Raw genomic sequence first — 26,124 nt, forward strand, 5'->3', positions numbered from 1 at the left:
TGTATATGTCCGAAATATTGGATTCTCAAAGCAGTACTAGATTTAGAGTACTAACATTTATATATATATATATATTTATATAAAAGTAAGTATATATAGTCTCTATTTGTTTATGATATAAAGTATTATTTTTCACGCTGCTTTCTTATAATATGGAACATGTGCATTTTACACGTTTATGCTGGTGCTATTTACATCAGAATTAGAAGTTAACTTAAAATCGGAAGTAATGTGTTAACTTATTTCATGTTATACATATTACATATTTCAACGCAGAAGGATGTTACTGTACTTTTTTATATGTATCTCATAGGTTCAAATAATTTTCTATTATTTTGTATAAGTATTACTATAGATTATAAATGTACCATTGATATAGTATTCCTAATAATAGATGAATAATTGTTACCTATAATATAAATTTTTTCATTCATAATCTACTAGAACAGTTCATTATTTCTTACCTATAATTTATGATTCAATAATGTGCATAAAACATTAATAAATGTAATAAATAATATTTATTTGATTTATAATCTTACTGTAATAAACTAGCGAACGAAATGTTTGCAAGATTTATCATTGCATTTAATTATAATCAAAAGAAATTATGTATACAAAATATTCACTATATAAAAGTTTAGTCCTTGATAATTGTGATATAGTGCATTCTAAATGAATATTTTGCTATTATATTGCAATATATCAATTATTATTACATAAAAATTTTCCAGCTCGTTCTATAATTAGGATTATAACTGGATTTTGTTTTTGCTATAGGTACATGACATTAGTATATTATTAAAAAATAAATAAAATATATAATCAAATACATGCTACAATGCAGTGCAATTATTGGAATTTATATATCGAATTGGAAAAATAACATTAATTCGATAAAGGCAACACATAAAAATGGTTGTATAACAATGTTGTATTAATATTCAAAGTTATAAATGACTTATGAAAACAGAAATTTGTGACATATGTTAGATATAACATTATACTACTCTGACTATAGAGTTCTGTGAAATCTTTCTGAAAATGATATATCTTAAATTTCGCAAATGAAAAGTTTGTATAAATTAACAAAATATTTGTACAGTATTTTATTTTCTGTATAGGTAAGTATTATTAGTAATAAATGAATAAAGATATAAAAATGTTCTATTCTCTTTTATCTGCACAAGTGAACATAAAGAATGGTAAAAAATATAACTTTAATATGTATTACTAAAATATAATAATTGTTGTATTATTAACAAATAAGTTTAGAAGTTAATACTGTTAGATAAAATTGAAGATATATTAATGTTTTGAAAAATATATTTATATGAGGAATATATATTTTTTTAACCCTTTACAATCCGTTGTAGATGTCGTAGCGACATTGTAAGTGGAACTAACAACTTCATTGTCACTGTTGCGGCAACATAAAAGCAATAGTTTATTCCACACATTGACGATGAATAAGAAAGCTTCAAGTAATCTGCGTAGTTTATTTTTACATTTAAATTAAAATATTCTTCATTTTTCCTTAGAAGTTTGTACTGTTAGATTTCATCTATAATTGTGCGTTAAAATTATTATAATCTTTTTTTTTTATTTACTCTAAAAATGAAAAAAAATGAATTTTCGGAAAGCGAAGAGGAATTCGAACTTAGGTTTTATAGTGACGATTTGGCTGAAATTAATAGTATAAATGAAAGTAGATATAGTGATACCGAGAGCGATAGTGACAGCAGTGATATAATTAATCGAAGTCGAAAAGCTCGGCCTATTGAATCGGATACCGATGATACCGCAAGCTCCACCACGGAAGAGGATGATTGGATTAGTATTACAGAGGATGGGTACAGGCCTACAAGAATAAATTATTCAATAGGACCAAAATCGACAGGACCACAAATTTCTTCTAATATTTTTGAACCTATTCAGTTTTTTAAACTATTTTTCACAAAACCACTTGTTGATGAAATAATAAAGGAAACAAATAACTATGCAAAATCTGTGTTGAATTCAAAGAATCTAACTAAAGACTCTATATGGCAAACATGGCATGATGTAAATGAAGATGAATTCTGGGCTTTCATTGGAGTCATCCTAAATATGGGTACAATGCCTATTTCTAACATGCAAGAATATTGGTCGACTAAACATAACAGTAGAATCCCTTTTTTTTCTGATATATTTACAAGAGCTCGATTCAATCAAATATTTTGGATGCTTCATTTGAAAACACCTGACTCAGGGAGCAAAAATCTTAAAACACATATACAACAAGCCAGCATTTTTTTAGACTATATAGATTCAAAATTTTCTGAGCACTTTATTCCTGGTCAAAATATTAGTTTACACGAATCAATAGTAACATTTAAAGGGAAAATTTCATTTATTACCTATAACCCTATTAAGCCAACAAAGTGGAGTATAAGAATATATGCGATGGTGGATTCTGAAACTGGTTATATCTATACTATCTTACCTTATTATGGGAGTATTACATCAGGAAATCTTATTCGTCCAGATTTACCAGTTAGCACTAGGATTCCACTGCATTTATATCAAAAGTTGTTAGATAAAATTCCAGAGGCACAGGGTTATCATATGTTTACTGATAGATATTATACCAGTATACCTTTGGCAGAAGAATTAATGAAAGTAAAATGTTATTTGACTGGTACCCTAAAACCTAATAGGAAAGATATTCCGATGTTTATTAAAAAATCAAAGCTTTCAGATAAGAAAATTTTTGTTTATAAAAAAAGAAAAATCATGTTCTTAGCCTGGAAAGACAAGAGAATTATGTCACTCTTGAGTACTTGGAATGATGCTGGAATGATAGATTCAAAAAGAATTCTACAAGGAGGTAAAGAAGTAAACATTAGAAAGCCTAATGTAGTTGTCAGCTACACAAATTCTATGAGCAGCATAAATCAAACTAATCAATATACATCTACTTATTGTTTTTTGAGAAAGTCTCTTAAGTGGTGGAGAAAAATGTTTTTTTGGGGCATGGAGGTGTGTGTAATTAATTCATATATCATATATAAAATTGTGAAAAAAAAACAAAATGAGAAACCATTAACACATTTGAAATATGTTAAACTATTAATAGACCAACTGATTAATAATTTTCGACAAGAAAGATCTAGAGCTTCTACATCATCTTCTGAAATTAGATTAAACGGGAAACTTCATGAAATGCGTAGAGGCAAAAAAAGAGATTGTATTGTTTGCTCCAACAGACAGAAGAAAGGTGAAAGACATGAAACGAGTGAATACTGCAATACTTGCCCTGATAAACCAAGAATGCACCTTGGGGATTGTTTTTCAAGATATCATAAAATGAAGAAATATAAATAGTAGTTTTTATTTTTTGTATTGTTATATTTTTGATATTATATTTTATTAATAAAGCATAATTATAAAAATACATACATGCTTTTTTTTAGTTGTAAAGCAGTTTTGAAACTTCCGCAGAAACGCAATCGTACCATTGTAAATAATCTCAGAGTAGGTAGTAGCCCATAGTAAAAATAATTGAGTTTCTAGTAGGTCATATTAAAAATTTTTGCAACTACTACACATCAATGAAATGAAAAATGTCAATCATTTGTTACTAAAGGATCACAAAGAATTCACTAAGCATTTTAAAATATCGTTCAAACTGGTTTTTGTTTAGATTTGAGACAGAATTTCCAACAACTTCTAAAATAGTCTTAAACACACTTATAAGATTTTATACTACATATCTATTGCAAAACGACATCTTCGTCATTGACGATTGTAAAATCACAATATTGATAAACTCTGAAAAACGTTAAAGATACTTTGTTATTTTAAATATACAGTCAAGATTTAATTCTTTATACAAAAAATAAAGAAGCATATTTATGTCATCAATATGCTTTGGGTTTGTCCTATGAAGTAACAATAAGTAAGAAAATTATAAATATAATAAAGAATTGTTTAGAATTAAACTTCTTTTATTTATTACCGATTAACGTTTTGTTTGTATATTTATTTTATATACTTTTTTATGTATATAACTGGAGTCATGTAAAATTTTCCCGGACAAGATGGGATCGCAAATGGAAAATATTTAAGAACTGCTGTTCTATAAACTTTTAAATTAGGAACAGAAATATTTTATAATATTTCTATAATATTTAATATATTTTATAATAATTGGTTTTAATAAAGTTAAACAATATTATGTAAAGATATATCAATTAGAGATAAAAATGAATACATAAAATTATGAAAAATTTGTGAAATGAGTAAATGAAGTTAATGAAATGAAGCATAAAATTGAGAACAAAAGAAATTGGCTTTTAGTACCATCTATCGACAGAAGTAGTAAACTGCAACATTGACCGGGTTCAGAAATTCATAGTTTCGAAAGATATACATAGTTGTCTTTTTGTTTGCGTTCAGCTTGACGGTTGTACAGAACAGAGAATTTATATTTGAAAATTAAATGTAAAAGACTCAACAGCCGCTGAAAGGTCATCATAGGCCTTACAGTCTGGTTACGTGAATATTTCGAATAAACTGAATCGACGATTTTTCTAAGAACGTTGATTCTCCTGTCAAAAGATATTCTCCTATATCTTCGTTTTGTAAGGTAGGTTCGAATTTTTAATGACGAATCCTTACGAGTATTATGTCCTGATATCTGAAATCTCTCCTGTCATAGTACAACATTTATTATATTGTTTTGTTTCTTCTACCAAAAAACGTACGCAGTGAGAAATTAATATTTACTCCGTTATATACGAAACATGTAAATCGTTAGTACTAAAATATATCATTGTGCAATAAATTTATATGCAATAAATATCATCTTCAAATTATAATTTTAATTTTTCTACAAATCATTTAATATACATCATTTTTATACCAATTATAATTACAATTAGAGAATTATAATTTCTAATCTTTTATTTCATATGTTACTTTTAAGATTTGAAAATTCAATCCATCTAGTTTACATTTTTATTATAACATGTTTATTTTAAAAATTTATTCTCCTACTCATAACTAAAAATAAAATATCTTCGAAAATTATGTAAATGTTAGCAAAAATTGCAGCTTCCAATGAACATATGAATGTATTTCATATCTTATAAATTTTATAAATTTAATGTTTCACATATTGATTATATTCATATTCATAATATATGTTTTGCTCTGGTTTCTGTAATTAAATGTCATACTTAATCAAAATATGGTCTAATGTACTACATATTTTCTATAAATTATGCAGACAGTTGTATTTAGTTTATAAAGAACTCCTTTGTAAAAAAAAGATAATGCAATACTTATTGGGAATTAAACCTTGCTATTAAAGTTTTTGGTAAACCATATGTTTAATAAAATAGAAATAAATATAACATGAAACAAAAATTAAAACATTTTAATTATTATCTTTATAGATTTTGAAACATGGAACAAGACACAGAATATATCAAATTACCACTAGAAGAAAGATGTGTGCATAAGGTAATATATACATATGTTCCTTTCTTGCTATAACCTTTAACATTTAGTTTAAAAAATATGACTTTTTAAATATTTTTACTCATTAATATTATTTAGTTATGGAGAGCTCGTTTGCATGGATATAAAGAATGTGTAAATACATTCCAATGTATCGATGATGAAAAATCTCCAGAGTGGAACAAGTTTTTAGGATTTATTAAAAAGTTTGTGGTAGACAGTAATGCAGTTGCTCAAGAAAAAGGATTGGAAGCAGCATTAGCTTTCATAGAAAATGCTGCGGTAGCAGGGAAGTGAGTATTGTGTATTATAATAAATGTATTAATCTATTAAAATAATTTACTATCATCTTTGTGGCGATAAAGTTTATTAATATGTATAATGTATGTTTTTTTAACATACATTGATAAACTTAACAAAATTACATACTTGTAATTTTATAGAACTGTTGGTGAAGTTATGAATGGAATAGTTACTAAATGTATTGCTGCACCTAAAGCTAAAACAAAAGAGTTAGCAGTACAAATAACACTGATGTATATAGAAATTGAAAAACATGAAGCTGTTCAGGAAGAGTTATTAAAAGGAACAGAAGCAAAAAATCCAAAAATTGTTGCTGCATGTATTTCTACTTTAACATTGGCTTTAAGGTAATTACATATTATTTGTATTATTTATTATTGTATATATTGACTGTAATAGCCAGGTGTCAAGAAAATTGTTGTTCAATATATATTATTATCTCAGTATGTAACTACTAAATTCTTAAACTTGTAGACAATTTGGACCAAAAGTAATTAATATAAAGCCTTTAATGAAGAAGATTCCTGGTTTTCTTGAAGATAGAGACAAAACTGTCAGAGATGAAGGAAAATTCATGGTTATTGAAATTTACAGGTATTGTCTTAATTTTATTTATATGAACATTACATATTACTATATAATGAAAATGTTTTAACAAAAGTTCTATTTCTAATTTTATTTTGTAATATCTAGATGGATAGGAGCTCCTTTAAAACAACAGTTGAATACATTAAAACCAGTACAAATTACGGAATTGGAGGCAGAGTTTAATAATTTAAAAGAAGAAAAAGTCGCTCCTACTCGATTTTTGAAATCGCAAAAGCCTAAGGCGATATGTATTACAGATTCTACAAGTGATATCGGTGAAGGTAAATGGTTTTAAAATTATATATTGTAATTTTACTGTTCCTATTCATAATAAAAGATTTGTATTGTATTTAAGAGGGCAAAGATGATGGTGATAGCGTTTCTGCTCCTGACATTGATCCTTATGAATTGTTGGAACCTGTTGATATACTTTCTAAACTTCCAAAAGATTTTTATGAAAAGCTTGAAGCTAAAAAATGGCAAGAACGGAAAGAAGCCTTAGAAGCCTTAGATGCTCTCGTAAAAAATCCTAAATTGGAAAATGGTGATTATGGAGATGTTGTAAGAGCTTTGAAAAAGGTATGAGTCTCTCTGATACTACATATTTCAATCATTTCTACTTTATTTATTTTTCAAATATTATAAACAGATCATATCCAAAGATACTAACGTATTAGTGGTTGCATTGGCTGGAAAATGTTTGGCAGGATTAGCAGGTGGTCTAAAAAAACGATTTCAACCTTATGCAACTGCGTGTTTGTCATCAATTTTGGAAAAGTTTCGTGAAAAAAAGCAAAACGTTGTGCAAGCACTTAGAGAAGCTGCAGATGCTATTTTTCTTAGTGTAAGTATAAATGAAGTATAAATAATTGTTAACTATATATATTTATTATTATATTCATTTATATGTACACAGTTTTAACATCTTTTTACTGTAGATTTAATCCAATGTTTAAATAATATATAATAAAATTTATAAAAGAATAATATGTACCTTATAAATATGCAAATAATGTTTTATGCATACATTAGGTTTCTATTGATCTTATACTAGAAGATACACTTGCTGCATTAGAGAACAAAAATCCTGCAGTAAAAGCAGAAACGGCTGCTTATTTAGCAAGATGTTTTTCACATACTCCACCACCAACTTTAAATAAAAAGCTATTAAAGGCTTATACTGGTGTACTTTTGAAAACCTTAAATGAACCAGGTATATTTTGAGATACATTGTACTATGTACTAATATATATACATGTATTAACATACATTTGTTAATATTATTACCACCAAAATCATTTGTTTTAGATCCAACTGTTCGAGATAGTTCTGCAGAAGCTCTTGGCACAGCTATGAAATTAATTGGTGAAAAATCTATGATGCCATTTCTTACGGATATAGATAATTTGAAAATGACTAAGGTATTTAAGGTCAAAAATTGTTAATTATATCCATTATAATGTTATATATATTTTTTTTCCATCTTGCTAGATAAAAGAATGCGCGGACAAAGCTGTAATTCATGTTAAAGTTCCTAGTGCACCAAAAGTAGTAGAAAGACCAAATACTGCTCCAAGTAAAATTGAATCAACAGCAAAAGCTAAAGAGCTAGACTCGAAAACGACTAAAAGACCTAATACTAGTACAACTAAAAAGCTTCCTTCTAAGAAGCCATCTGCTTCTTTAACTAATTTAGGTAATCATACATAATTCTTAAAGTTTATTATTCTAATAATTTTACCGTTGCTTGATCTAGTTATCTAATCTTTATTATTTATTATAGCTGTTTCTAAAAAGTCATCTGGTACAAAACTTCAAATAGAAAAAAATTATAGTGTTGAAGAGATAGAAGAAATGGCTATTCAAATGTTACCAGCTGATATCCTTAGTGGTCTTGTTGACAGCAATTGGAAGACTCGGTTAGCTGCAGTTGAGCAACTTTTGGAGGTAATTGAAACATTTACATCTGTTTTTAATCATAAGTAAAGTACTAATATTATACTAGATGTTAAGTAACAAACAATATGTTATTTTAGTTTGTAAAGCAAATAGATCCAATGGAAATACCTATACAAGTGATTGTACGAACCTTAGCAAAGAAACCAGGTTTCAAAGATACAAATTTCCAAGTTCTAAAATTGCGATTAGAAATAGTAAAGTTTTTGGCAGAAAATTTTCCGTTTTCAACGTAAGATAATCCACGTTTAATTTTAAAGGTATATAGTAAGTCATATACGTAGTATAATTGTATTTCCTTCCAGTACTGTTTGTGAATATTGTGTCATGGACATAGCTGAAAAATTAGGTGACGCGAAAAATAGCGCAGTTGCCGGCGAAACTCTTTTAGTAATAGCAGAAGCAACAAGTTTGGAATATGTGGCACAAGAAATAGTAGCATTTGCTTTTAATCAAAAAAATCCTAAAGTTCAGCAAGAAACATTAGCGTTATTATGTAGGGGTCTTATAGAATTTGGATGTGTGTAAGTAATAATTTATTTAATATAACATTCTATTCTAAATAATGTACTGTGGTTAATATATACATATATAACTTATAATAAATATGTTTTAGTATCAATGTTAAATCCTTAATGGAAAATATAAAAAAGGCAGTTGCCGCCACAAATCCTGGTGTTCGTACTTCAGCTATTACATTATTAGGTACATTATATTTATTTATGGGTAAACCACTACTTATGTTTTTTGAGAATGAGAAACCAGCTTTACGTCAACAAATTGAACAAGAGTGTGAAAAGGTAATTTTAGTACTGTTGTAGTAAATTATTGTTTCAAAATATATGTCTTTGATAATACTTTATATAAATTAAACTTTATGTTTGTAATAATGATAATATTATGTTAATATAAATTATTATTTAATAGCACAATGGTGAGTCACCACCTGTCCCAATTCGTGGGATAAAGAGCAAAAAGGATAAAACAAGCGATGATGATGAAGATGTAGAAATGGACAAAAAATCTAGTAGTAATAGTGAAACTGATATTAATAATCTTATTCCACGTGTTGATATTAGTAATCAAATTACAGAAGGTCTTCTTAATGAACTATCTGATAAAAATTGGAAGGTTAGCATTATACTTTAAGATGTGCAATTATTTGATAATCTAAATTAAATTTGTTTAAATTAGGTACGAAATGAAGGTTTACAAAAAATAAATGCCATTATATCTGAGGCAAAATTTATAAAAGGTTCTATTGGTGATTTACCACAAGGTTTGGCACTACGATTAGTTGATAGCAATAGTAAAATAGCTCAGTCAACTTTAGGGATATGTCAAGCTTTAGCTGTTGCAATGGGTCCTCCAGCAAAACAACATATTCGAGTCCTTTTCCCCGGCTTTATACAATGTTTAGGTGATAACAAAAATTGGATTAGAACTGCAGCTATTTCTTGCATAAATACATGGGGAGATCAATGTGGTTATAAAGAATTTTTTGATGGTGAAATGATTGGAGATGCTTTGAAATCTGGGTCACCACTACTTAGAGCTGAGGTTTGGGGTTGGTTAGCACAAAAATTATCATTGATTCCTACAAAACAAATACCAAAAGAAGAACTCCTTGTATGTCTTCCGTATTTGTACAATAATTTAGAGGATCGTAATTCCGATGTGCGAAAAAATGCTCAAGAAGCAGTTTTAGGATTTATGATTCATCTTTCTTATGAAGTAATGGCTAGAAATACAGAAAAACTGAAACCTGGATCACGAACAGTAGTACTTACTGCATTAGATAAATCTCGACCGAATTTGCCTATAAAACCTCTACCGAAAAAACAAGCACCAAAGGAAAATCAGAAAACTGTTAAAAGTGCTGGAGCTTTGAAAGCTGCAAAAGCAGTAGTAAAACCTAATCAAAAACAACCAACATCAAAACCTGGTAGTGCTCGTAAAAAAGATGATGATGTGGATACAAGTCCTTTATTGGCTACTAATAATTTGAAACATCAAAGAGTAATCGACGAACAAAAGTTAAAAGTCTTAAAATGGAATTTTACGACACCAAGGGAAGAATTTGTTGAACTTTTAAAAGAACTTATGACCGCTGCAAACGTAAATAAAACTTTATTAGCCAATATGTTTCATTCTGATTTTCGATATCATCTTAAAGCAATTGAGGCATTAACCGAGGTAATTATTTTAAGCATTTAACATATCAAAATCTTGTATTTATTTATTTTTGTAAATACTAATATTCTACTGTAGTGTTTTTAGTGTTTGTCATTTCAATATTTTTATTATTTTTAGGATTTGCCCGATAATAGTAAAGCATTGGTATCGAATTTAGACCTTATTCTCAAGTGGTTGACGCTACGATTTTTTGACACTAATCCTTCAGTACTATTAAAAGGTTTAGAGTATTTGAGGATGGTATTTGATTTATTAATAGAAAACCAGTATCATATGTTGGAAAATGAGGCCGCATCGTTTATTCCATATCTCATTATCAAAGTAAATTACTTCATACTTTGCTATATCAGCAATATTATTGTTTTAATAGTTGTTTCTCTCAACATATATTTTACTTGTATCAATATATACACACATATTTGTCCAGATTGGCGATCCAAAAGATGCAGTGCGTAATGGAGTTCGTGCATTATTTAAACAAATAGCATTGGTGTATCCAGTGAGCAAATTATTTTCTTATGTAATGGAAGGTTTAAAATCTAAAAATGCTCGGCAGAGAACAGGTAAATAAAGTAATTAAAAAATATAGAAATCGTGATTAGCAAATGCTAAATAATTGTTCTACTTTTAGAATGCTTAGATCAACTTGGTTCTCTTATTGAAAATTATGGATTGTCAGTTTGCCAACCATCTACATCTGTGGCACTAAAAGAAATTGCCAAACAAATAGCAGATCGTGATAATTCTGTTCGAAATGCTGCTTTAAATTGCATTGTTCAAGCATATTTTCTTCAAGGGGAACGAATATACAAACTTATTGGTCAGGTAATGATTTTATAATTGTTTTTGTATAATTATGATGTTTCACTAATTTATTGATTTTTAGATATCTGAAAAAGATCAATCATTATTGGATGAGCGTATTAAAAGAGCTGCTAAAAATTACCCAGTAAAATTGGCTTCTGCCAATAGACTTTCAACACCTTCAAATGCAACACCTATTCCTTCTAATGAAGATGTTAAAAGTTCTAATGAAGAATATGAAGAAGAAAATGATGAAATACCTGAATCACCACAGCCACCTGTACCACCTCAATCTAATGAACTGTAAGTGTAATGCAATAGTTTTATATATATTTCTGCACATTAAAACTTATTTTTAACAACATTTCCATATAAAAGCATTTATTTTATGTATTATAATTTTTATGTCGTGACATTAATTATATCACAGATATTTAATGCCATTCCTTTTGATATTATTATTAAATTGCTAATATAATTAAACAAAACATCTTTAATACTATATATTTTTTGTAACCATATCTTATTATTTCTTTTTTGTTAATTATTTTTGTTTGTACGAATCTGCTTTTAATATTTCCAGGCCACATGTAACAGAGACTACAAATGTACCAACAGACTCTTATGAAACTAATGAACCTCTTTCAAACATTTCATCTCCAAATCATGATGAAGATGATATTAAAACGTTTGTGCTTCTTGTGATTTGTTTTTAGTGTGCTGTATATGTATGGTGGCGGGTATATGAGAAATAACAAGCAATCGCATGTTTAGTTGGTTATTTTATTTTCAGCGTAGTAGTATAAGTTTATTTGAGATCACTATTGCATATACATATTTTTGATTATAATGATCATATCAATTTTATAAAAGATAATATACATTAGAATAAATTTTGTGGTTTGAAACTGGTTCAATGTTGTTAAAGTGATAAAACAATCTAAGAGTAATGTCCTATATAGATTAGATTTATATGTAGTAAATACTGCAATAAGTACAGTAAATGTAGTATTAATCTGATTTTACACAATTTTTACATAATTTTAATTTTTAGAAATTCTCCAACTTCGACACAACCAAAAGTTTCAGGTCCATTTGGACTTGACATGGACTTTTTACAAAGAATTGAATTAAATGCACCTGTAAAGTATAGTAATCCTGTTCTGGTAGAAATTGATTTAACAGATCTAAATGAAAATCCCACAACAAACGCAATGAATATACATAAAGTACCGTAAGTAATTATTATCATCTCTTGTTACATTTTCTAATTATTAGTAATAGAAGGCATATTTAATAATTTTCTTTGTTTCATGTTTTTGTATAAAGTTAGATCTAATATAGAAGCTATCAAAGTGACTTGTTTGAAATGTTAGATTTTAATTAAAAAAATTTTTGTAGAGTTATTCCTATGTCTCCTCCGAAATTATTAGTATCAAAATCTGCATCAATGACGCAGCAGCAGCTGGGTACTGGTAATACTAGCAAAGAGGAAAGTCTTGAACGTAAAATTCTTGCAATGGCTAGTTTAGATTTGGCTGTTGCAATACAATCAATGAACAGCATCGATAATGTCCGTATTTAGAATATACATGTTTGTGTATTAAGTTATATATATTATATTTGTAATTTTTAATTATTTTGTAGCTGATAAAATCTCATCAAATTTTGAGTTTACAATCTAAGGAAGATAAATTTATTGGTTCGATAAATATGCAATTAAAACTTTTGCAAACTTATCCTTTACAACAAGGAGGTGCAGATATATCTAAAGGGTTTAGAAATACATTTATGGTTTTATTAGCGGTAAGAATTAATTATATAATACGTATAAGATAGTAACGATATACATTGCATTTATTGTGGAACTATCTACAGTTTTACGATACTGGGATTCTTGGAAAGAACGTTCCATTAATACATCTGAAAGAACTTGTGGATCAAATGATCAGCTTATTAGCAGAGAACAAACTAAATCATTTACACCAGGCAGAAGCATATTATCGCGTTATTAACAACATTGTTTGTAAAATAATAGACAACTCAAATCATACTACTATTATATGGTAATAATCTTAAAAATTTTATTTAGTAATGTATGTTGACTGACGTTGATAATAGTGTTGATGACAGTTGTTATACATATATTTAAAATATCCTTATTAAAGTATTAAATATAACTAATTCATTCATTTTTTTTAATGCTAAGTGTTTTAATAAAATTACTTCATGGATGTGCTGAATCTGCTGCTCCATCCAAATATGAGGAACTAGTAATGAAGTGTTTATGGAAGATAGTGAAAACAATCCCTAATTGGGCTGCAGATTTAGATTATGACACTATTCTTTTAGAAGTACATCGGTTCCTTAAGGTAACAGTTTTTTTGCTGTAAACATTTTATATGTGTCATCTATAATAAAGATTCTTTTTTCTTCTTTTTAAATATGTATATTTTACAGGATTATCCAAGTATATGGTGGAAAAAACGAAAATCTGATACTCCATTACGTACAATTAAGACAATTCTTCATAGCATGACCCGTGTAAAAGGCAGTACCATACTCAGTCACTTAACACGAATAAATAATACAAATGAATCAGAATTACAGAATTATCTTATTAGGCTAATTGCGGTTAGTAAATTAGATATTATGAGATATTGAATCTTATGAAATACATAAAATTTTAATTTCTGATAATAATGTTTAATAGACATTTAAGCCAGATGAAATTAATAGCAACCCCAAAAGTGCTCTAAAATCCAGCGGTGCGGGAAAAGCTCAAGAACATTTGTCGAAATTTACGCATCAACAGTTGTCAGAAATATTTAAAAAGATTGGATCTAAAGAACATACAAAAGAAGTATGTATATCGATAAATAATATACTTATTTTTTAATGGATAACTAGATAATATATTTCAATTATCTAGTAGCTAATGTTTTGATACTTATACTTAATAAGTATACTTATTTTGTACAGGGTTTAATGCAGCTTTACGATTTTAAACTTCAATATCCTGAAGCGGATGTACAACCTTTCTTGGTAAAATCTCATCAATTCTTTCAAGACTTTATAGAGCAAGGATTAAGAGATATTGATCAAGCACGAAAAAATCAAAATCTTATAACACAAACTAATAACCAGTACTCAACAGGTAAATACTTATAATGTGAAATACTAATCAAATTACTTATTATTACTTTACGTAAATAATTTGCTTCAGAAATAGCCGAATCCGCTAGTTCGGAAGAAAAAAGCTTAATGGATCCATTGCATAGGCTCGAAAAACTTCGATTATCTGAAGCACAATGTAGAACTACTAACCAGCCAAGTCCAACATGAATTAATTCTTATTAATTCTTACTAAGTAAGAAAGAAGGAATTACATATGAATAATAGTTTAAGAATTTATTAAAAATTTTAGCTTGCATTTCAAGAATATAAAATAAAATATACAGAGTGTTTAGTGAAAATGGTTTTGAGACTTAAGGAAGATATATAAAGAAAGAATTTTTTGGCCTAAAATGTAATTTTGTATCCTTTCATGAGGTTACTTATTCGTAATAAATAATATAATGAAATCATAGCAATGAATAAAAATAATACAAAATGTAAATACTTTAAAATATACATTGGCTTATGATTCACAGATGTGAATGTGTAGAACACATTGAACATATTTTTAGAAATGAAAATAAATATTAGTATTTTAATAGTTTCTTTGTTAATATTACGATTTTATGTTACAATACAGTTTTTCTTTAAACTTTTCTTTGTTGGGCTTTCAAAAATTCTTAATTCTTTCATTTACATTTAATGTGTTTTTAAGAGATTCATTCATATTACTAAATACTAGTAAATACAAAATTACATTTTGTACTAAAATTGATTTTGATGTTTCTGATGACTCCTCTCAATGAGCTCTCAATGAGTTCATATATTTTTAAATATTTTCTTTATACATCCTGTATATTGTATATAACAATCATGATTCATAAAGTAGAATTCGGAATTAAAGCGATTAAAAATATTCTTTCTGATTTACGTCTTTAAATTAATTTTATATAAAGAAAATATTAATGATATATATTTTATTATGTGCATTATCTATATGAACAGATAAATTCTATTTTACAGGGTTGCAGTGCTTAAATAACTGGATTAAGAACCAATAATACACACAATACAATATGAAGTAAATAGTACATAGACCAGAAAGAATAATCGTCATACCTAATGTACGTAATGTTACGCTATTCAGTGCAACATTAACTGTAGCATTTATGTCTTGATTTTCTCAGTAACTACATATGTGTTATAATGCTAATTATCAGGAGTTTATGTGTTACAACTCTTAAAATAATTGCTAACATGTTATAGTACTCGTATTTATCAACATTTGGGAAAAATAATTAAGCTATAAGAAGCTAGTATTATGCTCTCTTTAGACTGATTTTACACAGAATCGATTTATATTTCGTTATTTCTTTTAAAATAAATCCACTCATTAATGTATATCGTTGATCTATATTTATAAAAGAAATATTACATGTCTTTGTTATTTAATTAATTAAAACTTAATAGTACTACACATAAGAAGCATGTTTCTTCATATTTATAATCCCGGTATACGAATGTAGATTTAATACGTTAATTTTTCATAATAAAAGAACATAGTATTAGCGAAATAATGATAATAATAATTATTATAAAATAATAGTAACTTAATATATCTACAAAAATTTCTGGAAGAATTTATGTAGTGTAAGTAGAGTGTGTATATATTCTAACTTAAAGTATTCAATAAAATAGCTTATAATAATACTACTTATTATTTTTACACTATACACCGTTGTTTAGTGCTTGATATGTCGTATCATTTAATCTTACAACAATTTTATTCACATGAGTAATTATTTATATCAATATAATTTCAAGCATAATGTACAAATTATATACATAAGTACTTTTTATGTAAAAATGTAGTGTATATTATGATTTTTACTATCTCATCACACAATCTGTACACAAATATGGAAAATATGTACATTATCTCATAGCAAAATATATTTTATGACATATAGGTATATAAACACTGTATACTGTTTTCATACATCTTCCGTAGGTGTGATAAAAAGTGCTGTTAAAGCAAATAGTAGAAATACCAATCCACCAATTATGGTCACTATAAATAATAAAAATAGTCCCAATTTGTTATTCCTTTTAAATTCTATTACAGTATCATTAATATTTAGTGATTTACATATACATATATAACCTATACAAGTAGAAATATTATCTATTTTTTAATATAGAAAAGTATACTTTACCTGTTCGTACTGAAATTCTCTGAGCTATCATCCTCCCCCCTAATACTGCTAATCCTGTACAAAATGAATGTCCTAATATTCCACCTATTACAACTCCATAAACATTCTAGAAATAATAAATTTTTCTTTCTTTATAATTAGGGTTCAACATTGTTCTATACATGTTATAAAGCCAAATATTAAATATAAATGTCACCTCTCTTGCTGCAAGTATAATAGTTGTAAGCTGTGAGCGATCACCCCATTCTGCAAGAAATGTTAATGTAAATGCTTGAAGAAATATCCTAGAGAGGAGCACCAGTGCACTAATTTTTGTTGCTTTTCTTATAACACCAGTTTCTGGATCTTGTACTAAAGTGCTTGCAGTTTCCTTTTCATACTGAAAGTGATGATATTTAAAAATTATTTAATTCCTGCAAAAACGTTAAAGGAATAGTTTCAAAACAATTATTCTATAAAATCTAATGAAAATTGCTTATAACTATTTATATTTTTAATATTGATACCTCATCTTCTCGTTTCCTTAAATCAGATTGCACTTCTTCTAATTCTTCTTGTGCCTCAGTTGCAGACATCTTATAACCATCCCGTAGCATTTTCAAACCAAATAAAGCAAAAAGCGCAGTAGAAATGTAGTATGTATAAACACTAGGAATTATGGTTGCAGCATATCCAAAAATGACTGAAAATCAGAAAGAAAGACAACTATTATATAATATACATATAATGTTTTGATTATTTTATAAATACCATAATATTGTTGAATATACTACTAAAAACAATTCTAGTAAATGTGTTATACTGTATATAGCTTTTATATTATGGTGTTCTACCACATTCCAATCAAATATGTAAAAAATGTTAAAATTAGTAGATTGAGTATGGAAATCTTATTGTAAAATCTATTTGCTCTTTGAATTTGAATTTCTTGTCTCTTTACTTGGAAAATAAATAAAATCTGTAATCTAGATAAAACCTATTAGTAATATTAAAATACTTAAGTTCAGGATTGAATTGGGTTTATTACAAATCCATATAATACTTAAAGTTACAAGAGAAGTAACAAGATTATCAAAACATACTGTGTAATCATGTGCTAAAATGTAAAAATGTTTTGGGTATCTTTTATACAGGTAATCAGATATCGGATAACAGAATGCAAACTTCATTATATATCATAGATAAAATTACATGGAATATTTAGTTATATGAATTTTTGTAATAATTTTCAAATGCCACACTCATATTTAGAGTAGGTCCTAGATATTATTGGATAATAGAAAAAGTTGTCTAATCAAACTTTTACATATAACAATACCTGAAAGGAGAGTCATCAAAGCCAGTGCACTAATTGCTCCTATAAAAACTGTCAGTCTTGGATGTTTCATTGCCATAATAGCAGCGATAAAGAAAGTTTTGTCACCCAATTCAGAAACAACGATGACAGACAAAGAAGCTATAAATGCATGTATAAAACCAAGGTTATCCTTGGTTTGTGGTGACATTGCATCTTCAGGTCTCTAGTATTTATTAGAAACATTAATACGTGTAAGTTCATATTATTTAATACAGATAAATTGAATTATAAATATTTACCATAGACGTCATTATCATTTGAAATCTACTATCATATATAGGTTCACTTTCACTTAATACTGTAGATAAAAAAAAACAGTTTATTACACATATATATAAAAAATACTCGCTTGTTGATAGAGATCGAATAAAGCCCATTGTTTTTAATTTATAATAATAATACTAGGAGTTTTAACTTCAACTTTTTTAGTGTTGAACACGTTATCAGTACATGGAACATACGCACGGTGAAGTACGGATACTTATACTATCTAATGTTTCACGTTGCAGATTCTATATTGTGAAATTTACACAATATTCGTGATGGATATTTAATGTTTCGAAAATTGATCACTCATCAAATGAAAATATTTGATACAAATATACTATGTATCTCATGTATTTTATAAGAATTAATATTTAAACATATTAAATTCTCAAAAGTTTGAGTAACAATTTTCAAACTACTATTTATTTCATGAAACATATATGTATTTGTAGGACTTAAACATTAGAATTATACACCTAGAAAACATTAATCTGACAGATGTCGCTGAACAACAAATGAAGTTAGAAAGAGGGGATGGTTCTATAGAAATATTAAATTTAACAATGTATGCACATACATATATGATTTAAGACAAGAATAGTTGTTTAGTTGTCACAAATATTTAAAGTGCATTTTGAAATTTATATTACATAAACATAGGCTTAATGTTTTGTTGAATATAATGTCATCCTGTCTTCTTAAGACCATTTAAATGGTTTATTTTTGGCGCGAATTTAGCTTATTTGAGAAATACATGTGCAACTCAGAGGTCACCACAATCATAAATCAGTGCATATTGAAATGACAGTTTAGTGTAATGTACACTATTTTAAGATTTCATAACCTCTAGAAATATGAGTAATGAAAATAAACATAAGTTATTTTGTTGTGATCATAATAAAAACAGATAAGAAATGGATCACGAAGAAGAATTTCTTAATACGTTTTTTGCTCAAGTTGCTCAATTGTGTACTGACAAAGCTAAAGAATTAGTTGTAAGTAATTACTATAAAGTATATACAAATTTACTAGTAACGTAAAATAAAAATCTGGCTGATTTAATACAATTGAATGTATATTTATAATATGTATAGCTTTTACAAATTTTAGTGTTAACGTTTCCATACATTAACGTAACATACATTACTGCAGAATATGAAAGATGAAATATACAAATCCATAAATGAAATTGTGATAATATTCTACAAATTTAGATATATAAATTCAACATTTTTTATTTAATTCTTAAGAAAATTTTAAATTGAGAACTAATTACTATCTTCTAATAATTTAGAAATGCATATTTAATCATTAATTCCAGGAAAAGGAACGTGGATCATGTCGTCAAACACAAATGGGCCCATGGGGAATGTTACTTATGCATTTACCACAAATAGCAGTAGCAGAACATTCATATGCAGATCTAGGTTTCCTCCATACTAAAAATAAAGGATTTTTGCGGAAAGATGTAAATATGTTAATGTTTATTTTAATATAATATAAAAATAAATAATGACATTTAATTAATATCTATTATTACGTGTTTCTCTAGAACTCATTAAGAACAGTATATGAATCTTTGAAATCTGATCTAAAAAGGGTAGAGGAAATGACTAGAGGAACCAATTCAATTGGTGCAACAGTTGCTGAGGTTTCTAATCAACTGTGTCAATATATTACTGCGAAAATACAACTGATAGATTTGTTAGTATATTGTTACTTTAATTTGTAGTTAAATATCTCATATAATATTATTCTATTACAGTTATGAAAAAATGTACAATATGAGTATCAATAGCAAGACTATGAAATATCAGGAATTATTACAATGCATTGAAGGAATAGTAGAAATTCATTCCTTGTCTTGTTCGCATCTAGCACTAACTGCTATTAAAGCAAGTTTAACGTAAGTACAAATCAAAATAAAATATTAGAATTAAAAACTGGAAATTGTGGTCATAATTTATTCTTCTTGAAATTAAGACATGCTTTGATTAGTTTAGAGTGCGAAATATTAGTGCAATTAACAAAGGCACAAGTTGAACTTCAACATTGGAGATTTTTATCAACATTAATGGCTCTGTATGGTGCACAGACACGAATGTCAGCTTGGGAGAGAACTTTACAAAGTAAAGAGGTAAGTGATATAGATAAGATAACGAAGGAAAAAGATAAATATTTTTAATTAATTAACATATTTTTAGTCATGGAAACTGGGTTTCAGTGCCTCATTTTTAAAAGCAAATCAACAACCAGCATTGTATCAATGGTTAGTGAAACTACGTAGTAGCATATTAGCTAAGTGCTCTTTATATTTTCATACTACTTTAAGTCAGCAGGCTAGTCCAGGAGAAATGAGAAGTATCATGAGCAAGCAAAATGTGGACTACTACCATAAGTAAAACATTTTTAATTATTTCAATTAAAAGTTATTGAATGAGTATTGATATACATTTTTATTTTAGAATACAAAGCTTTCAACGTAAACACGACGTCCTCGCGGTCTTAATAATATTTGACTCTAGGGGAGTAGAAGATGCAGGTCTGGGTTACAGACATCCACGTAGAGAACCAAATACTTCTGAGCAATTCCCTGTTGTTCTTAGTTGTCCTAGCGTGAGTCTATATAAATTATAAATGATTGGCAAAAAGATAAATGTAATACGTTGTAGCAGTATTAATATTCACTAAATTTTGTTTTCTAAAAAAAATATTACCTTTTAGGTATTTGTACAAAAGCCATCAATTCACTTAGATAACATACAAAAACGAATTAAAGAACGACATACGGAACTTCTTGCTATGGATAAGATTATATATTATAAAAATGTAAAAGTATGTTAATAGAAGCGCTTTTTGATAAATTTTATATTTTAATACAAATTGATTTTCTTTTAGGATATATGTACATATGCCATGTACAATACCGATCCTAGAATGACTTTAGTCACTGTATCTGAAAATGGTAAACAAAAAGACAAAGAAGCTCACATAGCATCATTTATGACAGACTTATGTGTGCAAATTAGGTGTAATAAAATATATGAGTCGTTAAAATTATCAAAATGAAGAATCACATATATACGTATAAAAATGTTAAAATACCACCAAAGATTATAAGAAGAAAAAGAATCAAAAGTTATTTAAATAATAACATGGAACATGTTGTATGTTAATAAAATTTTTATTGCTCGGTTATGTACTATATTATTTATTTCTGAAGTAAAACTTATAATTTATTTTTAGTTAAGTATTATCTTAAAAATAATATTGTAGTGATAATAAACGCAGTTAAATATATAATTATTTTAATATTTATTAAAAAAGTATTTACAAAATATTTTAATCGCAATTAAGTAACGTTTCATAACGACATAATTGCTCTTTTTAATGCCTTTTCTTTATTTTTTCTAATTTTATTTTTACGTTTATTACTTTGGGTTGCATCTATAAAAAGCTGTATTCCCTCTTTCTCTTCAATAACTCGTTGCATATGCATCATTCCATACAAGTTAAATCCAATTGTATCCTAGAGGAATTAATTTTGAATTTATATTCTTTAGATAATTACTTAAATAAAATTTATAAAATAAAAATGCTCTTACTCTTAGTTCAGAAACTTTTTTAATCGCAAGTGTTTTCACAGTTTCTATGATAGGTAAAAGTTCTTGAGTAGCTATAATTGGACCATGGTGAGCTTGAACTAAACATAACGCTAGTCTTGTAATTAATTCCGTGTGATAATCTGATTGTAATAATGTAGGAAGCATTTTAAGAATTTCACAAGCAGCTGAGTATGGTAACAATAGTAATGTCTCTTCTAAATCACTGTAAAATTACTTTATTATGTGTATTTTATTTTTATCATATTTATACTACATATATACACATTGTATATAGATTTCTTACCTTCCTCTAATTCGTTTAATTATTTCTAATAGATAATCTTTTGTATTTGTACAATTATAAGCCTGCATTTGTAAAGGAATAGCAGGTGGTTTATCTGCTGTTGCTTGCGATAATTGCTCATTGTATTCTTTAGATACATTTAAACATTCTAATATCAATTCAGCCTAAACATTATATAAATTGAATCATACATGATGTCCTAAATGAATTAATTTTTATGTTCAATTCATTTATTGACATTTACCCCCTTTTCACTGGATACTGTTTTTCTTGAAGGTAGAGATTGTTGTTTTTGTCCTGGGACAAGAGTAGTTTCTCCAGTAGCTAATTCATTTTCTTGACGTTCTCGTTCTTCTTCTTCTTCATCTTGGAGAACTAAAGGTTCTGAAGTCCGTTCATATAGCCTAACTACTCTATCAGATCCACAAGAAATAACATAAAGTCCATTTGGTGAAACAGCACAGTTCCATGCTGTACCTGCATGCCCCTAAGTAGAAAAATGTCTAATGTTGTAATTGTTAGCATACAATTTCTAAATATTTTAGAAAAAGATTTACTTGTAATGTCACAATTTTTTGAAAATTGTCAGCATCCCATTGTTTTACTTTCCCATCCTTCCCACAAGTAAAAATATAATGTGTATTAGGTACGAATGAAAGTCCTGATACAGAGTCATCATGAGCGAATATCGATTTATGGCAATCTCCAAAATCTAAACCCCAAATTTTTATATTTCGGTCAGCAGAACCAGTAGCAATAAGTGTCGAATCACTTGATATATCCATACACAAAACTGGTAATTTATGCCCATAAAGGGAAATGAAAAACTAAAATGACATCAAAGTTTTTAGATATATCACACATTGTTTAATACTATAGAAATTATATGCATATTTTCATGTAATTACCTTAAATGTATCAAGGAAAAAGACTTTTACAGTAGAATCAAGTAATGCGACTGCAACAAATCTGCTATTGGGACTTATTCTTACACATAATACACTATCTTCCAATTTTAAAGTTTTTAAGTGCAAAACAGATAAAACTTTCGCTTTTATTTCTCTATCAGGATCTTGAATAAGTTCAAAATTCCAAAATTTTACTGTCTGATCTCCGCCACCACTAGCTACTCCTTTCTATAAATATATATATATATAAAATAATCATGAAATTATATACCATTATGAAGTTACTATAAATAATGAAGAACATTATTAAGTTACCTTATCAGGAAATAATGTAACACTCCAAAGTTCTTTAGAATGTGCAGGAATTTCCTCTAAAATGTCGCCCGAAGCGATATCAATAATTAGCATTTTACCATCTTTTAAACCTATAATTAAATGTCTGTCTCCTGGTACAAATGTTGCTGTTAAAGCATAATTACATTGTACAGTCCTTAAACACGCCAGTGTTGGTCTAGAATCATAAAAATTATTATGAAATTGCTAAATCATTTTACAAGTTTATGTAAATTTTATTTCCATACCTATTCCATAATTTCACAGAATCACCAGCTGCTGTTGCAAAAGCTAAATTATCAGAACTAAAACAAACAGCACGGACCTCTGAGCGATGACCATGATTTGTTATTGATCTTAAATGTTTCACTTCAGCATTTTTTTCTTGTGTGAATAAGGAATATAATTCAATGGAATTATTATTTAATCCTACACATACCTAAAATAATGACATGTAAAAATTGATTGGATAGTACTTTTAATTATTTTAGAAGATGATTTTTATAGTAACTTACTCTAAGTTCACCGCTTCTACCCATAACTATACTTAATCCTTTAGCTTTAGCAGATACTTTGATAAAAGGTAGGCGTATGAGTTCATCCTTTATAGTTGGTGTTCCTGAGAAATTTGTTTCTGCACTTTTTTCACTTCTATTAAAAAAATAAAAATGTCACATAAAAAGATATTTGTATATTTAAAAAACATTTGTTTTTACAAATATACTACAAAAATGTCTTTGCATACTTCTCTGCTTTTTTCCTTTCTTTTCGTAATCGTTTAAGAATGTTATCTTTTATTTTAGTGTCAGGTAATAATTGAAATAATTCTACGGTATTGTCCAAACCATGACATCCAATAACTGTATGAGTAGCATCAACATTGAGAGACGCAACTCTTCCATGACCACTTCTTAGTATACTTCCAACTTTTTCGCATTTTAAAGGATGTTTCTAATACAATATATTTTCATTAAATACTAATCTAAAAAATATATTCTAAATATAAATATTTATTAAATCAAAAGAGAATATACCACATTGCTGATTTCAGCATCATCAGTGAGAGTTAAGTCATGTAAATTAACATCAAAATCTACAGCTTCACCTTCAGTGAAAGATATTTGCCATATACGTAGTTCATTATCATTGCAACCAGTTATTAAATATTGATCATCTTTAATTAAAACTAAACCCCAAACCTTAAATGATAGAAGTATTGTTATCAATATAATATGTAACTAAATAAACCATCATTATATATATTTAAAATTATATTTACTTCTGTTCTATGACCAACAAGAGTTCTAAAATTATGTTCAGTATCTAAATCCCAAAATTTGACAAATGTATCTTTACTACTACTAATAATAATATTGTGATCTTTCATGAATGCTAAATTTGTTATTACACCTTTATGTCCAGTTAATCTACATATACCAGTCTCAGCTACAATATCCCAAAGAATAATATCTGTATCCTGAAAACATGTAATTGAAAATTATTTCATGCACTTTTATGCTCTGCTTCTTCTACTAAATTATTTTACCTTTGAACCTGATGCTAATCTATGTCCTCCTCTATCATATATCAAAGTTGTAATTTCAGATCTATGACCAACAAATATACTTGTATTTTCTCCTGTTTTTAAGTCAAATGTTTTTATAGTACCATCTGCATAACCAACTGCTAGATGTTGCTTATTAGGAGATGCAGCTAAGTATGTTACATTTACTTTTTCACCTGATAATACCTGAACCTAAAATATCAGAAATTTCGACAATTATAATATGATCTATTGTAAGAACGTAAATTAAAAATGATTTACAATCTACCTTTTCTCCAAGGCGTAAATCCCATATAAAAACATGTTCGCATGCTCCAACTGCTACAAATCTACCTTCTTGTTCTTGCAATGTTACAAAAACAACATTACAGGAAGAACTAACAATTATATTTAAATTCCCACCTGGTACATATCTCAAATATTGTTTTGTTAAACCCATTTTTTATTTATATATCAAATATATATTAATTTTATTTATTTAACTATGAAAAAATGTCAATATTTATTCACTTATTTTTTTATCTATTTTTTATATAGTAAATGCACAGTATTTATTTTAAAAAATTTTACGATCAATGATATTATATTAAAATGTTTATCGAATAATCCAAACTTATTTTTTAAAATATCAATTTAATTTTGATTGTTCTAAAAATATTCAGTTTATAACATAGGTTATAAGCTCATGTAGTCGGCATAGACCACGGCGTTTATGGCATCACATACAGCCAAGGATCGTAAACTACGTGGTCCATCTGCTAGTTAAAAAATGTACGTCTTGTTAGTATTACTAACTCGCTGGTAGATGGTGTCACGATGCAAAAAATATGTTCAAATAGAGCACTTTACACTAATTACATGTAATTAATTAATTATGTAGATAGTCGGAATAATATTAGACAAAGATGATTTCTGAGAATTAAAACATTAATTTAATTTCTGAACAGGTGATGGATTCGCCTTATAGACAGAGAAATTTGATTTTTTAATTTCATCATAAAGAGATTAGTTCCACCTTTTCACTGCTAGATGGTTATAGCGTATCGTTGTTCTTGGATTGGACGATTTTTGAAATTTGCTTATAACTAAGAAAGTAGGAAG

At 27.5% G+C, this 26,124-nt stretch overlaps 5 protein-coding genes across 10 annotated transcripts; 3 read left to right on the forward strand and 2 right to left on the reverse strand.

Moving 5' to 3' along the window:
* The first annotated feature begins 1,617 nt into the window (after positions 1-1,617).
* LOC117206957 (piggyBac transposable element-derived protein 4-like) lies at positions 1,618-3,534 on the forward strand. Its single transcript, XM_033446698.1, has 3 exons — positions 1,618-3,021; positions 3,079-3,365; positions 3,456-3,534. The coding sequence occupies exons 1-3, from the start codon at positions 1,618-1,620 to the stop codon at positions 3,532-3,534; spliced, it is 1,770 nt and encodes a 589-aa protein (XP_033302589.1).
* Positions 3,535-4,381: 847 nt separating this feature from the next.
* Positions 4,382-15,870, forward strand: LOC117206942 (protein mini spindles). 2 transcript variants are annotated; one of them, XM_033446668.1, is made up of 32 exons: positions 4,382-4,630; positions 5,442-5,508; positions 5,605-5,798; positions 5,949-6,155; positions 6,283-6,402; positions 6,502-6,677; positions 6,752-6,975; positions 7,046-7,240; positions 7,429-7,609; positions 7,705-7,817; positions 7,888-8,092; positions 8,180-8,343; positions 8,433-8,584; positions 8,658-8,876; positions 8,969-9,152; positions 9,280-9,483; positions 9,547-10,548; positions 10,666-10,869; positions 10,976-11,111; positions 11,180-11,373; positions 11,435-11,655; positions 11,936-12,040; positions 12,407-12,586; positions 12,754-12,925; positions 13,000-13,158; positions 13,231-13,418; positions 13,562-13,724; positions 13,813-13,986; positions 14,066-14,215; positions 14,335-14,509; positions 14,579-14,722; positions 15,493-15,870. In XM_033446668.1, exons 2-31 carry the CDS (start codon positions 5,452-5,454, stop codon positions 14,695-14,697), a joined length of 5,937 nt encoding a protein of 1,978 aa, XP_033302559.1. In that variant the 5' UTR covers positions 4,382-4,630; positions 5,442-5,451; the 3' UTR covers positions 14,698-14,722; positions 15,493-15,870. The 2 variants fall into 2 exon arrangements, with proteins under 2 accessions (XP_033302559.1, XP_033302560.1); XM_033446669.1 differs by lacking the exon at positions 11,936-12,040 and having other exon boundaries at positions 4,383-4,630.
* LOC117206943 (transmembrane protein 165) lies at positions 15,863-18,747 on the reverse strand. Its single transcript, XM_033446670.1, has 6 exons — positions 18,282-18,747; positions 18,004-18,205; positions 17,192-17,367; positions 16,882-17,064; positions 16,686-16,791; positions 15,863-16,540 (listed from the first exon to the last, which is right to left on the reverse strand). The coding sequence occupies exons 1-6, from the start codon at positions 18,417-18,419 to the stop codon at positions 16,464-16,466; spliced, it is 882 nt and encodes a 293-aa protein (XP_033302561.1). The 5' UTR covers positions 18,420-18,747; the 3' UTR covers positions 15,863-16,463.
* Positions 18,748-19,078: 331 nt separating this feature from the next.
* LOC117206977 (KICSTOR complex protein C12orf66 homolog) lies at positions 19,079-21,507 on the forward strand. Of its 5 annotated transcripts, none has more exons than XM_033446737.1 (10): positions 19,079-19,304; positions 19,631-19,777; positions 19,862-20,013; positions 20,075-20,215; positions 20,308-20,446; positions 20,534-20,578; positions 20,646-20,707; positions 20,775-20,925; positions 21,034-21,144; positions 21,208-21,490. In XM_033446737.1, exons 1-10 carry the CDS (start codon positions 19,224-19,226, stop codon positions 21,376-21,378), a joined length of 1,200 nt encoding a protein of 399 aa, XP_033302628.1. In that variant the 5' UTR covers positions 19,079-19,223; the 3' UTR covers positions 21,379-21,490. The 5 variants fall into 5 exon arrangements, with proteins under 5 accessions (XP_033302628.1, XP_033302629.1, XP_033302627.1 ...); XM_033446738.1 differs by having other exon boundaries at positions 20,649-20,707; XM_033446736.1 differs by having other exon boundaries at positions 19,080-19,304; positions 20,514-20,578; positions 20,642-20,707.
* A 112-nt stretch (positions 21,508-21,619) lies between these two features.
* On the reverse strand, positions 21,620-25,506 carry LOC117206967 (WD repeat-containing protein 3). The gene is made up of 14 exons (XM_033446718.1): positions 25,292-25,506; positions 25,006-25,215; positions 24,739-24,936; positions 24,494-24,658; positions 24,205-24,410; positions 23,975-24,110; positions 23,708-23,898; positions 23,442-23,637; positions 23,127-23,354; positions 22,776-23,045; positions 22,463-22,705; positions 22,219-22,382; positions 21,915-22,137; positions 21,620-21,838 (listed from the first exon to the last, which is right to left on the reverse strand). The coding sequence occupies exons 1-14, from the start codon at positions 25,460-25,462 to the stop codon at positions 21,674-21,676; spliced, it is 2,766 nt and encodes a 921-aa protein (XP_033302609.1). The 5' UTR covers positions 25,463-25,506; the 3' UTR covers positions 21,620-21,673.
* Between the last annotated feature and the right edge of the window lie 618 nt (positions 25,507-26,124).

This window comes from Bombus bifarius, unplaced genomic scaffold (assembly GCF_011952205.1).
Source record: "Bombus bifarius isolate JDL3187 unplaced genomic scaffold, Bbif_JDL3187 scf7180000008014, whole genome shotgun sequence".
Classification (NCBI taxonomy): domain Eukaryota; kingdom Metazoa; phylum Arthropoda; class Insecta; order Hymenoptera; family Apidae; genus Bombus; species Bombus bifarius.

Coding starts and splice junctions, on each gene's coding strand:
- LOC117206957 (XM_033446698.1), top strand. CDS start 1,618: ATGAAAAAAAATGAATTTTCGGAAAGCGAAGAGGAATTCGAACTTAGG. Junction 3,022..3,078: donor TGTTTTTTTGGGGCATGGAG/GTGTGTGTAATT, acceptor AAACAAAATGAG/AAACCATTAACACATTTGAA. Junction 3,366..3,455: donor AAAATGAAGAAATATAAATA/GTAGTTTTTATT, acceptor GCTTTTTTTTAG/TTGTAAAGCAGTTTTGAAAC.
- LOC117206977 (XM_033446734.1), top strand. CDS start 19,224: ATGGATCACGAAGAAGAATTTCTTAATACGTTTTTTGCTCAAGTTGCT. Junction 19,778..19,861: donor AAGGATTTTTGCGGAAAGAT/GTAAATATGTTA, acceptor GTGTTTCTCTAG/AACTCATTAAGAACAGTATA. Junction 20,447..20,513: donor GAACTTTACAAAGTAAAGAG/GTAAGTGATATA, acceptor ACATATTTTTAG/TCATGGAAACTGGGTTTCAG.
- LOC117206942 (XM_033446668.1), top strand. CDS start 5,452: ATGGAACAAGACACAGAATATATCAAATTACCACTAGAAGAAAGATGT. Junction 6,678..6,751: donor TACAAGTGATATCGGTGAAG/GTAAATGGTTTT, acceptor ATTGTATTTAAG/AGGGCAAAGATGATGGTGAT. Junction 13,725..13,812: donor AAGTACATCGGTTCCTTAAG/GTAACAGTTTTT, acceptor TATATTTTACAG/GATTATCCAAGTATATGGTG.
- LOC117206943 (XM_033446670.1), bottom strand. CDS start 18,419: ATGGGCTTTATTCGATCTCTATCAACAAGCGAGTATTTTTTATATATA. Junction 17,065..17,191: donor TAAGGAAACGAGAAGATGAG/GTATCAATATTA, acceptor CATCACTTTCAG/TATGAAAAGGAAACTGCAAG. Junction 16,792..16,881: donor TTATACTTGCAGCAAGAGAG/GTGACATTTATA, acceptor TATTATTTCTAG/AATGTTTATGGAGTTGTAAT.
- LOC117206967 (XM_033446718.1), bottom strand. CDS start 25,462: ATGGGTTTAACAAAACAATATTTGAGATATGTACCAGGTGGGAATTTA. Junction 24,411..24,493: donor ATGCTGAAATCAGCAATGTG/GTATATTCTCTT, acceptor ATATTGTATTAG/AAACATCCTTTAAAATGCGA. Junction 23,046..23,126: donor TTTTCCTTGATACATTTAAG/GTAATTACATGA, acceptor ATGTCATTTTAG/TTTTTCATTTCCCTTTATGG.